Here is a 12,888-nt window from a genome sequence, read left to right as displayed (position 1 = left end):
AACAATATTATGAATTTATTAATAGAAGTAAAAAGTTATCCTAAATAGTACTATACTATGGTAAAAATACAATAAACTTTATTACTTTTTTCTTAACGTGCGTACGTGAAATCGTTAAGGTACTTCGTTAGTTTACTGCATTGTAAAAAATAATACAAATTGAACTAACAAGCAGAAATTCTTCGCGTTAAAATACTTTGTGGCCCTGAAAAGGGCCATTTGTATGCTTGAATCTTTACAGATTTACGCTTTCTTGTCAGTTTTCTTTGGCAATAGAACTGCCTGAATGTTCGGTAATACACCGCCTTGAGCGATAGTAACGCCAGACAGCAATTTATTCAATTCTTCATCGTTACGGATGGCCAGTTGGAAATGACGAGGAATAATCCTGCTCTTCTTGTTGTCACGAGCAGCGTTGCCAGCCAATTCCAATACTTCAGCTGATAGATATTCAATAACTGCAGCCAGATATACTGGTGCTCCTGAACCAACACGTTCGGCGTAATTTCCTTTTCTCAGAAGTCTGAGCATACGAGCAACAGGAAATTGGAGTCCAGCACGACTTGAACGGGACTGCGCCTTTCCTTTAGCTTTTCTACCTTTGCCACGGCCAGACATTTTCTCGATAACTTTGAAAACAACAAGCGAATTAAACTTGAAGAGATTCAGAAGTAATGTGCGGTTTCGGAGCGAGAGCTCCGCTTATATAGCTGTTCGTTGAGGTTCGGACCGACCAATGAGGCGGCAGCTCGCACGTGATTGGTGCGCCGTCGGCTGTCCTTTCACACTATATATACAGCGCCTCCCTTGCGTTCCAACATTCAGTTGTGAATTTTCACTGCTGTAGAGTGTTTCTGGAGTCTATGAAATCGTTAGGAAAATGCCTCCTAAAGCAAGTGGAAAAGCTGTGAAGAAAGCTGGCAAAGCTCAGAAGAACATCAGCAAGACTGATAAGAAAAAGAAGAGAAGGAGGAAGGAAAGCTATGCAATCTACATCTACAAAGTGCTGAAGCAAGTCCATCCTGACACTGGTATTTCCAGCAAGGCGATGAGCATCATGAACAGTTTTGTGAATGATGTCTTTGAGCGGATTGCTGCTGAAGCCTCACGTCTAGCTCATTACAATAAGAGATCGACCATCACATCTCGGGAGATCCAAACTGCCGTCAGACTTTTGTTGCCTGGTGAATTAGCGAAGCACGCTGTTTCTGAAGGCACCAAAGCTGTTACCAAGTACACCAGTTCGAAGTAAATGCTGCAGTACTATATACTCTAATCGGCTCTTTTAAGGGCCAACAATTTTTATTACGTAGACCACTCTCCTTTCTAACATTTTCCTAATTGTTATTCCGCGATATTATACAGAGTGAGTCGTCTAATGCAAGCCACCTGGATAACTTCTACATTTTTGGAGATAGAAACAAATGTTTCAGACGAAAGTTGTTTGGTTTCGATGAGCTCAGTATGTGGTGTACATAACTTTTCTTCAGATGTAGGCGCTTAGAAGAGTTGAAGGTCAATTTAATTTTTTTAAAATGGAATGGGGTACTTTTTTATGCATCAAACGATGCAGCTAGACATTCTTTATAAAAAAGTACTGACCTATGTATGTAAATAAACCCTAATGTCAGTACGAATATTAGACTGAATAGAAAATTAGACCGAATATTTAAACTGAAATATCTCCTAAACTACCAGCTTTTCGACATACATAGGTCAGTACTTTTTTATAAAAAATGTTTAGCTGCATCGTCCGATGCATAAAAATGTACCCCATTCCATTTAAAAAAACAAAATTGACCTTCAAATCTCCTAAGTGCCTCCATCTGAAGAAAAGTTATGTACACCATGTAATGGGCTCATCGAAACCAAACAACTTTTGTCTGAAATATTTGTTCCCATCTTCAAAAATGTAGAAATTATTCAGGTGACTTGCCTTAGGCGACTCACCCTGTATAACGTTAATAAAATTTCTCACACACTTCACATAGTTATATTAAACATTACAATTACTTAAAATTACAATACTAATTGTCATAACATTTGCTAATCTAATTGATTATTTTATTTCAGTTTAAAATCTAAATTTTTAATGCTTTTTTGCGATTTCTATTTGACTTTCGCAGTATGTATGGTAGGGATGTTCGATTCACCGGAAAAAATCGATTCTGAATCGGAATGAGAGAATCGATTCTTTTCAAAAATCGAAACCAAAGAATCGGTTTGAACAGAATTGACTTTTTTTGTTTCCTTTTTTATTTTCATTTTTGTAAACAGACTATCCCATACGATTCTTCTATGCAGCATCGATTATTGTAAAACATCGATCTTGTATTTTTTTATATTCCGTGGTATTACATCAAAAGCAGACCCCCTACATTGTTTATATTTTAATCGCTATTCTTATACTTTTTTTAGGAGTGAATGTGTTTTTATTGATCAGAAAATTCGATTCTTCTAAAAATTCCATCGAAACCAAAAAGTCAATATAAAAAGTGAGAATTAATTCCCTAGAGGGTAAAAAATCGATCTTTAATTCTTACATGAACGAATCGATTCTGGGGAAATTCTCGAATACCAAAGAATCGATTCAAAAGATCGATGTTTTTACCGAACGAATCGATTTTCTAACGAATCGAATCGGAATCGAATATCCCTAATGTATGGTATACAATATTGATCCGTAATAAGCAACAGTTTTCCGGCTCGAAATAAGCAAATCTCTATCCCCACCTTTTCGTTTAATGTCGCCCGCAAAGTGGGAGGTCCGAGAAATGAATGAGAGGTCCGTGAAAGCGAGAAGCCGATGTTTTGGGTAATAAATTGTCACGCTCGACTGAGCAGGGACATCGGTTAGTAGAAGAAGGTTGAAATATATATAATGCTTTCTCAGTCTAGCATATTTGCCTTGAAATAAGCGAAATAGTGCGAGAATGAGAGGGCATGCTATATTCTATCCTTGTTCAAAAAATAACATCCTTGCTCGGCCGATCACTTTATGATTTGCCGCTACCTCGGATCTCTCACTCGTTTCTCGCGTTCTCTATCGTCCCGTTTCGAGAACAAAGTCGAGCCGAATAGCCTACCTGATCCGTAATAAGCAACAGGCCAGACCCGAGCGTGTTGCTTATTACGAGGTAATCCTGTAGTACATACATATGTATCCAATATTCCAATAGAACGATCAATGAGGTAGTTTCTTTCTTTCAATTTATAAAATTGTGTCCGTTTTATTTCGTAGTACAGAACAACACGTCGAAATAAATCAACAATTTCAGCATCAATAATACTGAAGAAAGTATTATACTTGTTATAAGTGACATAATCCAAAATACAATTGTTTTAACCTAAATTTATATCAGTGAAAAATTTAGTATATTTAGTATATTTTTCTGTTTAATTAGTTAATATTGAAATTTATTTTCAAGTTACGAAATTACTAACGTTAGTCTTAAAACAAATAAAAGTTCATATAAAATATAAAGCTACCGCCTAAACTTATTTCAGCAATATATATTATTTGCGTGAAAATAAGTTTTGTAATTAATAATTTTGCAAGAGGATTGTACTTTTCTCATGCATCGATGCAGAAAAGTGTATAAACTTCGTCTCAGAATATTCATCACTCAATGCCACTTCATTTTGTCCATTTTTAAACTTGTACAATTTAAATGTAGACCTTGTCCCTAATTTAAATGTAAAAACTTCGAAATTATACTCGAAACCGATAACTTAAGGGAAATAGTTGTTTTGACGAATACATACACGTTCGCAGTGCAACTATGGGTAGCTTGTTCCGAGTTAAACGAAGGTCGTAAGTCTTCGTTTCGATAAATATCAACACCGCTGTTCGTGTATGACCTTACGACGATTTCTCGTGATAAGGGAAATAAATTGTAGGTGTATGGTCACTTAACTAAATGTCTATTTTGACAGAAAACTATTAACAGAAATTACAAGAAGTTTCGGTATATGTAAAATGTGAATGATTTGTAAACGGTAATGGAGTCGCGAGTAGGCTAGGATGTTTTACCTTGACTTGAATGCAGAGAGTGAGTCTCTGTTGACACGCTGTCAACGAAGAAGACACTCTAAGGGTGTATCCTGATTTGCTCGTCGGCTGAGGAACCAATCAGGGGTGTTTTTAAGTTTCACTCCATTCCGACTGGCCCCCCAGTTCGACGAGTCAGTGGTCGTGGGCGGTGGGGCATTTTGCAATGGCCAAACTGACCTGCCCATGGATATGCGACTTTTTGGTCTCTTGGCCGAGGATCGCATCGCGGCTGGAAAAGTCCCAAGTCTCTGCGGCACATGCCAATGCCCGCCAATGATATATGACACGCTGCTCCTCCAAAACTCCAAGCCTAAAAATGGTTTTAGGGCTGGTCGTTTCCGTTACCGGACCAGGAGAAATTGAAGGGCAGCGGCAGACAATGGCAATGCATGTACCGCGCCGTGAACGGACTTGAGACTTTCCAGATGGATATAGACAACGGTGAAACTTTTACTTGGTTCATGACGGTGAACAGATGTTAAAGAATCTCAGCGAGGAATGAATTACTGCCCATGGCATGTAACAACAGTCTTTTGCAAGCTTGTTCGTTTTTGCTTCGTTTTAAAAAGAGTGTCGCAATCTCACGATTTGCGATTAAGGTAGGTAAAAAGAAACTCCTAAGTTGATAACCACGTCTGTTTATTCTTTTATAATCTTCGCGTTCACGTTCACACTCTCTCTTATTCTCCTCTGTTTTCATCCTTTTGCATTCGTACATATATGCTCTCATCTCACTCGCTCTCTTTTTGCTCCTCTTTCGCACATTATTCAACCAATCACCCATACCTTATACATGTCGTTCGGCTCTCATTTGCTCTCACTCATTCGGCGCGTATTCCATTCCCATTCAAACATCCTTTCTGTCACTACAAGAGTCACACAAAAAGAAACAAGAAGGTTTTCATTTCTTTATTTATTTATGAACCATTCCACCCAAAGTGGTCATACTTTTAAATGCATGGTCTTAGATTTTTATTAAACTTTCTAGGTTTGTAGAACCCTATATATGAACAAAAAATCGATGCTCTGTTCCCCCATATTGTGTAAGCTTTCTAAGTTATGAGGGCTGAAAGTTTAGGGTTACCTCTTTTCCAAAAAATCGTAAGTTGAAAAATATTACAGATATATACAGGATGTCCCGTAAAGAGTGTTAGTCCTTTGAGGGAGTGGTAGCTGGGGTGATTCTGAACAACATTTTCCTTTACAAAAATGTTTTTTTTTTTTTTTTTGTGGGTGAGACATGAAAATAGTAGCGGCTGGGAGGCAGTGTAGCCTTCTGCTCGCTGATTTAGTGATGAGTATTTAGAAGCGGGTAATGTACAAGACCTCCGGAAGTAGTTCAGGAAAAATTTACAAAAAAACCTGAAGCCTGAAAGCAACTCGAAGTTGGCCTGGGGGGTATTAGCAAGTTATTGCATGAGGAGTTTGATTAGGTGTCTTTGATGTGTAATGGGAATCTGTATTTGATCCTGTAGGGGATGAGATCGTGCGAGATGGGATTTGTGCTTGAAATTAATATGTTAGAGTGAGTAGAAGTGTCGTATCTGGTATTGAGTGTGCGGATGACATCCATGATTCTTGGTGTTTTGGCTTCAGCGTGAAGTTTATTTGTAGAATAATCGCGGGGGCGTCCATAGATAAATTTTAAAGCTTTATTTTGGAGGATTTGTAATTGGTGAAGGTTTGTCGGAGCGGCTGCACACCAGATTTGCGAGCCGTACAGAATGACTGGTCTGATACACATGGTATAAATTTTTAATCGGAGATCTTGGTGGAGTTTAGAAGAATTTGCAAGTAGCTTGGAGGCGGCGCCGATGGCTTTCCTGGCTTTTATAGCGCGGTCTTCGATGGCCTGTTTCCAGGTTAACTTGGAGTCGAGAACGATGCCTAAGTATTTGACAGAGGATTGCCATGGTATTGAGGAGCCGTTCAGAGAAAGCGGTGGCGGAGGATGAATGCTGCGTTTACGGGTGAAGTAAATTGCTTGGGTTTTATTAGGATTAACAGATAGCTTCCAATCGGTAAAGAAATTGTGGATGGCAATTAAGGCTTTTTGTAGTTTGGTCTGAAGGAGTTGAAGGCTCCATGATGAGGCTAGAATGGCGGTATCGTCAGCGAATAGCGAGAGGACTGTAGAAACAGGATGCGGAATGTCTGATATGAATAATATGAATAAGATGGGACCCAAGATAGAGCCTTGGGGAACGCCGGCTTCTATGGATGTTAACGGTGATTTGGCAGTGCCAATTTTAACGAAGAATTTGCGATCCTGAAGGAAGCTCCGAAGAATCTCAACTAGCCAAAGAGGGAATTGGAAATTGAGCAGTTTTGCAATCAGGCCGTTGTGCCATACTGAATCGAAGGCTTTTTCGAGGTCAAGTAAGATCATGGCAGAAAAACGCCTAACGTTGAGTTCGTGGATGACGAATTGTGAGACTCTAATCAACTGGTGTATTGTGGAGTGAGAAGGTCTGAAACCGAATTGGCAGTCAGGAATGAGTTGGTGTTCGTTAGAATGTTGTAGGATAAGCTTGGCAAGAATTTTCTCGAAAACTTTAGAGAGAAGTGGAAGTAAGCTGATAGGGCGATAGTTGAGTAGCAGCTTTCTGTCTTTGCCAGGTTTGGGAATAGGAATGACTTTAGCGATTTTCCAAGCTGACGGGAAGTAGCGAAGTGCGATGCAGGATTTGAATATGTAGTAGATTTGGGTGATAATTTTAGGATCAGCCTTTTTGAGCAGGTCAGGTGAGAGACCGTCGGGTCCCGGGGCTTTATTGGAGTTTAGCTGTTTGATAATGGTTTTGATAATAGCCGGAGAGAGGAAATTGTTTAGGTTAGGGGGAAGCTGTGGGTGTGTATCAGCGTGCGGGAAAGCCAGGGATAGTTGGTGTGAGATGGTGTTTTGCAGCCTGGAGTGGGCGTTAGCAGCGCGGGAGTGTATCGCCTGGAAGGAGGAGGCCAGTGCATTGCATTTTTCTGTTTCAATGACAAGAGTGATACCTGAACTGTCACTGATGGGGGGGATCATGGTTTTAGCGTTGGTTATTTTACAGTAGATCGGCCAAAAGGTGTGATCACGGATGGAAGCGTTTTTAATTTTATGTTCGATTTCGAGGGCTTTGAGAGCGATAATTTTTTTGTTAAGTTGAGTAGAGAGTGATTTGTAGAATTGCTTGTAGATAGGATTACCGCTACGATACCAAGAACGGCGTGCGGAATTCCTTAGAGCTTTTAGCTTAATGAACTCAGAGTCGGGGGTGAAGTCAAGTGTTTTTACTTGAATGGGAGAGGAGGTTGAAAATTTGCATCTGGTAAGGAATTTACCAAGATGCTGGATTGCGTCGTCTATTTCTATCGTAGAGTTTAGGGAGGTGGTGAGGGAATATGATTTCGTGGAGTACCGTAGGCATTCCAGTCTATTGCAAGGGATTGAGTGGCTGACGGGGAGGTCATTGAGTTTGTTTCAGAGAGAAGAACCGGAAGATGGTTCGAACTGAGATCATCCACTGTGGAACAATGGAAGCTACGTTGGCTGTTTGTTAGGAAGAAGTCTATCGTTGACGGGGCGCAACGAGGAGCGAAGTGAGTGTAGTAGGGGGGGTATAGCATAACGTAAGGAGTACTATCTAAGTGTTTTTTGAGAGTGCGTCCGTTTTGGTTGTAAGTGGGGTTATTCCAAGTCCGGTGTTTGGCATTCATGCCGGTGCCAATTATGAAAGGGACGCGTTTAACCATAAGGGCTGAACTTTGATTCCAGGGACATAAAATTATTGCCCTTTTTTCTTGCTCTTTAATAGCTACGCCGCCATTTTGAATATGAGGAAGGCGTCCCTTTCACTGCCGCGGAACCAACACCTGTCCGATTCACAAATTGTAATCCTATTTCTGTCCTACTTGCATTAAATGCAAGTCTAATTATAAACTATCGGAAGCCGTAGATATGGACGCACAACACACAGAGGCACTGCACAACACGTCGATGGCTATCGCCGATTAATTACGCGAAACAACCCGATGCCTGCACTTAATCTGTACACGTGACAGCTATTAACCGTGAAATCGCAACAATTCCGACAAAAAACGCATGCAAAACACATAAAAAACGAATACATTTGCGGAGCGCACACGCAGCACGTCCGTTCACTTCGAAGGCCCGCTCGAGTCCCCCCTGTATTTGGTACCCTAGTTAACGATTAAGTAGATAATATTAATAGCTATGGAATATTGGTATAAATGAAATAGAAATTACTTTATACTTTTTAGTTCCTTTTTCATTTTATTCACATCATTTACACGAAAAACGCTGGCTAGTAAATCTCTGAACACCCTGTATCAGGTGAACACCCTAAAATCGGGTGGAGTCAAGCGACATTCCGAAAGTATCTTTTACGTACGAATGCACGGAACCCCAAAATTTTCGGGTCTCTATGATTCAATTCGGGATTATATTTCAAATTAATCATATCATTGTATGGTCATTGATATACTCACGATTAGTTTCTTTAAATAACCAAATAACTAATCTTTATAATTGAGTGTATATTTACTTACGTAGGACATGAAAATAATTAAAGAAATAAATATTGAATAATACTATGACCTGAGATCATTGATTAGCTCCCAAATGTCTCACTAATCCTCTAATAATTTAATACCCGAGAATTGATTTTATAATGAGAGAATTGAGTAGACTGATTGGTTTAATATGAATATATATTACACTAACAGAGTATGTGGTGTACAATGGCAGTGTATATATAGTTTACCAGAGCTGTTGTTAGCACAAGACATATATCGGAATTCTAACGCTCTTTTCTGAGTATGTATGTACAAGAATGAAAATTGTCTATGGGTGGAACTATCGTTGATTGGTGGAAACGCGGGAAGGAATATGCAAACGGAAGGAAAAATTGTGCTATAGATTGGCAGGACTTTTTGATTTCGGAGAAAGTGATGGAAAAATTTGGTGGGAGGTGTGAAGGAGTAAAGGTGAGGAAGTGGAAGGTTTACTGTGGGTTTTTCCGCAATTGTTGGGAATTCTCAATTTTTAATTGTGAAGCGACTAACGGTTCATGACCCTATTGAAGAGTGGTCGACCAGACCTCGGTTTCATAGACTCTGGTACAAACTTCGACCTGATGGCTATTTAACCGGGATCTGAAGGGTCTACGGGGCAACAAATATAAAAATATATATTTGTAAAGAACGACACGATATGTACATACATATTATATTCATATATTTTAATGAACAATTAATAAGATCTAAAAGTAAAATAAAATACTTGTATCCCTGTACAGGGATACTGTACGTATGCACTGCGATATCATATTTAATTATAATCTTTTACCCACATATTTTTTAAAAGAGTTTGTACCTACAAAGATACTTAAATGCAATTGAATGTAAATTGTTGCTTACTGTTGCTAAAGTGCAGTTCCAACGTTATGAAAAAACTTTAGAGTTGATAAAAAAAGAAGATAATGACTGATTTACATATGTTAATACAGATCTGATTCGAGTTTCTGCTAACCATAAAATATTTACTAAACCTATGGGAAATTTGTATTGAACACTTATACAAGTATTTTCACAAATATTTAACGACATGCTGCATTCATTTCAATTTAAAGCGTTACGAACACTTCAGTATTTTATTAAAAAGGAAAGCTATTGTACGTACATTTTGAAATATAATTGGAAAATCCAAATTAGTAAATGCTTTAAAAATAAAACAAGAATTTATACTTTCAATAATCAAATTGTTGTTGTCCAGTAATTAAATTTTATTTGAACTTTAATGACTTCACTATGAACAACATTGTGTGTCTAAAGTGATTCGTGTGAGAACCATATTCTTGAACCTACGCTTACTTTCAGAACACTGCATAGAAACAAATATTTACCTCTGCCTTGAACGACCTACCTTAGAAAAAGCGCTTATCAAATAAATGATTCTAACAGAATGTCGTATGAAGCAATGATTCTACGGAGAGAATATATGTATGTAAACCGATAAGATAACACACAATGCAGATTTGCAAAGGAAATACGTATTTTGCATAAAATTGGTATCAAAATCTTATTTTAAAGGAGAAAGGAATTTGGAATGAACAGGTAAATCTTGCCGAGTGCAAACAAAGATTGTTTCTTTGTAAAATAAGATTTGTGGCCCTGAAAAGGGCCAATTGGTATGTATTCTTCAACGAATTACTTTTTCGCCGCTGCTCTTGCGATTTTCGGCGATTTTGTTGTTTTTGGTTTTGGAGTTTTCGTCTTTGCTGCTGGCGCTTTTGTGGCTTTTTTCGCTTTTGACAAATTCTTCGGTGGTGGTGCTGCCTTTTGTTTCACAGATTCTGTTATCTTAGCAGCAGCAGTTTTAGCTGCTATCTTCGAAGAAGATTGTTTCTTGGCTGCCGCGGCTGGTTTCTTCACTACTGGTGCTTTCTTCGGGGCAGTCACTTTCTTAGGACTCGCTGGCTTCTCCACAGCTTTCTTTTCAGCTGCAGCAGATACAGCCCGTTTCACGAGGCGTTTGGATTTGCTCTTAGATTCGGAACTCTTCGAAGATGTGGACAGCTTGAACGAGCCAGAGGCACCTTTTCCCGTAGTTTGCACCACCGCCCCGGCAGTTACGGCAGTTTTCAAGTACTTCTTAATAAATGGCGCCATTTTTTCACCATCAACTTTATACGTCGTTGCTATGTATTTCTTGATAGCTTGAAGTGACGATCCCTTGCGATCTTGTAACGCTTTGATAGCAGCGTTCACCATATCCGCAGTTGATGGATGCGACGACTTAGTACGCTGTGATTTTGTCTTCGATTTTACAGACTTTTTCGCAGGTGACGGGTTTGCCACCGAATTTTCCACTGTTGCAGTGTTTCCAGAACTATTTTTCTCCTCCATCTTACACAAAATGAACAATAACTGGGTAAATATAACTTTCACGATCCGTTCACAGAGTGCGCGACTAACTCAGAAATCGGGCTACTAGTAGGAAAGGCGCGGACCGGGAAGAGAGACCTCCCTTCTGTTTCCAATATCACGTTACTGAGAATCCTGGACTAACACGGAAAGATTTATGATTTATGCAACTATTTATTCGATTCAAAGCACATATTAGATATGTAAAGTTTCAGTTATTGTCAGTAGTTTTCAACGGTGTCGTTGAATGACAAATTTACCTCGATTTTCAGCTATTATATTCGACTGAAGTGACATAGTCTCACGGTGGTTCTTATTCAGGATGACATCAATCTGGAAAATTAAGTAAAAAAAGGAGAATATTCATCCAAAACGATTTCTCTTGTGAGAATAGATGTCTTAATATTAAACCTATCAATTTATGTACATCAGCCGTTAATGGAGTTTAGATATTATCAGAAATTTCAAGAGGTTTATGCGGAAAGAAATACAATCATCAAAAAGACACGACGCAAATTTTTGACATTATAGTCATTTATATAATACCATTAATCTGGTTAATAATACTCAATTATGGTCGACAACGTAGACGAGAATATAGAAGTGGATTTATTTAACAACTTACCTCGCATTAATTTAGAATATCGCACACTCTGTTCGAGAAGTTCTGGATCACCATACTTTGATACTTTGAAATGATATTTCAGTTTTATAAAAGTGCTTGTACGCTGTTATAAATAATACAATTTCAATTTTATCTAATTTAAAAATTAGTACTGTTCTGAAGCCTACTTGTTGCTGATAAAATATAACATTTAATTGTGAAATGTAATACCACCACAGGTACTTTGTGCGTCATGAGCTATGCCTACCATTTATGTTATTAGATAGGTACTTTAACTTTGAATGCAGATGATGTACCATAAATTTTTCTTTATATATATATTTCTTCTGTGCATCTGTATGTGACTGAACTCCTCCTAAATGGCTGGACCGATTTTGATGAAATTTTTTGTGTGTGTTCAAGTTGACTCGAGAATGGTTTAGATTCACAATTCGGTCCACTACAAAATGTTTTTTTAATTAATTTTTTATTTTTAAGTTGTTGTTGATCTTGGAATGTTTTACATTGGATCCGGCAGACAGCGCTGCGATCGAGGTGACAAAAACATAACAAATCGCAATATGACATAGCCTATATCCATCTTGAAAGAATAAGCAGTCCAATAGTGCAAATTTCATTAAAATCCGTTTAACCATTTAAACGTGAAAAGGAACAAACGATCAGACATTTTCACTTTTATATATTAGTAGGGATAGGGACAGGGAAATAGGGATAGAAATAAGGAAGTAGGGATAATAATAGTTGATTAAAATTCCCGGGCAGAGCCGGGTAACGCAGCTAATATTGTATAAAATAGCACTAGACAATGTAAAAGACTAGTTAACTAAATATTTATAGAGAAAAATTAAATCAATGATTTCGAGCACATACTTAATTGGACTGTAGAAGGTTATTGATGACTTGACGATGTTGTTTCGGTACTGTAGTATGATACAGTGATGAAGACGAATGAGTGTATCGTTGTACGAATAATTATAAATGGAATACAATATTAATCATGATATACACCTTAACTTTGACCAGCAACAATAGAACATGTCGGTTAGGATTTAAAAGGTTCAAAGCGGAGTATTTTATTTCAGTTTGGAGAAATACTTGAGGATTTGTCTTGTAAAAATTAACATAAGTTGATTTTCACTATTTTGTTTATTTACATGCTAAAATAATTACAGTTCCTGTTTTGATAATTTCCTGCTCTCAAGTTTCTATAGACAAGTCTTTCTGACTACGAAGCAAAGAATATGGAGCATCAATAATATTCCACGTTCTTCACAACTCATTT

The 12,888-nt window shown here is 38.1% G+C and overlaps 3 protein-coding genes across 3 annotated transcripts; 1 reads left to right on the top strand and 2 right to left on the bottom strand.

Moving 5' to 3' along the window:
* Window positions 1-223: 223 nt before the first annotated feature.
* Window positions 224-659, bottom strand: LOC114881359 (histone H2A-like). The gene has a single exon (XM_029198122.2). It carries the CDS (start codon window positions 616-618, stop codon window positions 244-246), a length of 375 nt encoding a protein of 124 aa, XP_029053955.1. The 5' UTR covers window positions 619-659; the 3' UTR covers window positions 224-243.
* Window positions 660-839: 180 nt separating this feature from the next.
* Window positions 840-1,273, top strand: LOC114881358 (histone H2B). Its single transcript, XM_029198121.2, has one exon. The coding sequence runs from the start codon at window positions 881-883 to the stop codon at window positions 1,250-1,252; it is 372 nt and encodes a 123-aa protein (XP_029053954.1). The 5' UTR covers window positions 840-880; the 3' UTR covers window positions 1,253-1,273.
* An 8,954-nt stretch (window positions 1,274-10,227) lies between these two features.
* LOC114881360 (histone H1-like) lies at window positions 10,228-11,031 on the bottom strand. Its single transcript, XM_029198123.2, has one exon. The coding sequence runs from the start codon at window positions 10,961-10,963 to the stop codon at window positions 10,265-10,267; it is 699 nt and encodes a 232-aa protein (XP_029053956.1). The 5' UTR covers window positions 10,964-11,031; the 3' UTR covers window positions 10,228-10,264.
* Window positions 11,032-12,888: the final 1,857 nt, after the last annotated feature.

The sequence above is a fragment of the Osmia bicornis genome, chromosome 5 (assembly GCF_907164935.1).
Source record: "Osmia bicornis bicornis chromosome 5, iOsmBic2.1, whole genome shotgun sequence".
In the NCBI taxonomy this organism is placed as follows: domain Eukaryota; kingdom Metazoa; phylum Arthropoda; class Insecta; order Hymenoptera; family Megachilidae; genus Osmia; species Osmia bicornis.
This window is presented reverse-complemented; position numbering and strand designations above follow the sequence as displayed.

Bases quoted from the DNA above. Each gene is read 5' to 3' on its own strand.
- LOC114881359 (XM_029198122.2), bottom strand. From the start codon at position 618: ATGTCTGGCCGTGGCAAAGGTAGAAAAGCTAAAGGAAAGGCGCAGTCC.
- LOC114881358 (XM_029198121.2), top strand. From the start codon at position 881: ATGCCTCCTAAAGCAAGTGGAAAAGCTGTGAAGAAAGCTGGCAAAGCT.
- LOC114881360 (XM_029198123.2), bottom strand. From the start codon at position 10,963: ATGGAGGAGAAAAATAGTTCTGGAAACACTGCAACAGTGGAAAATTCG.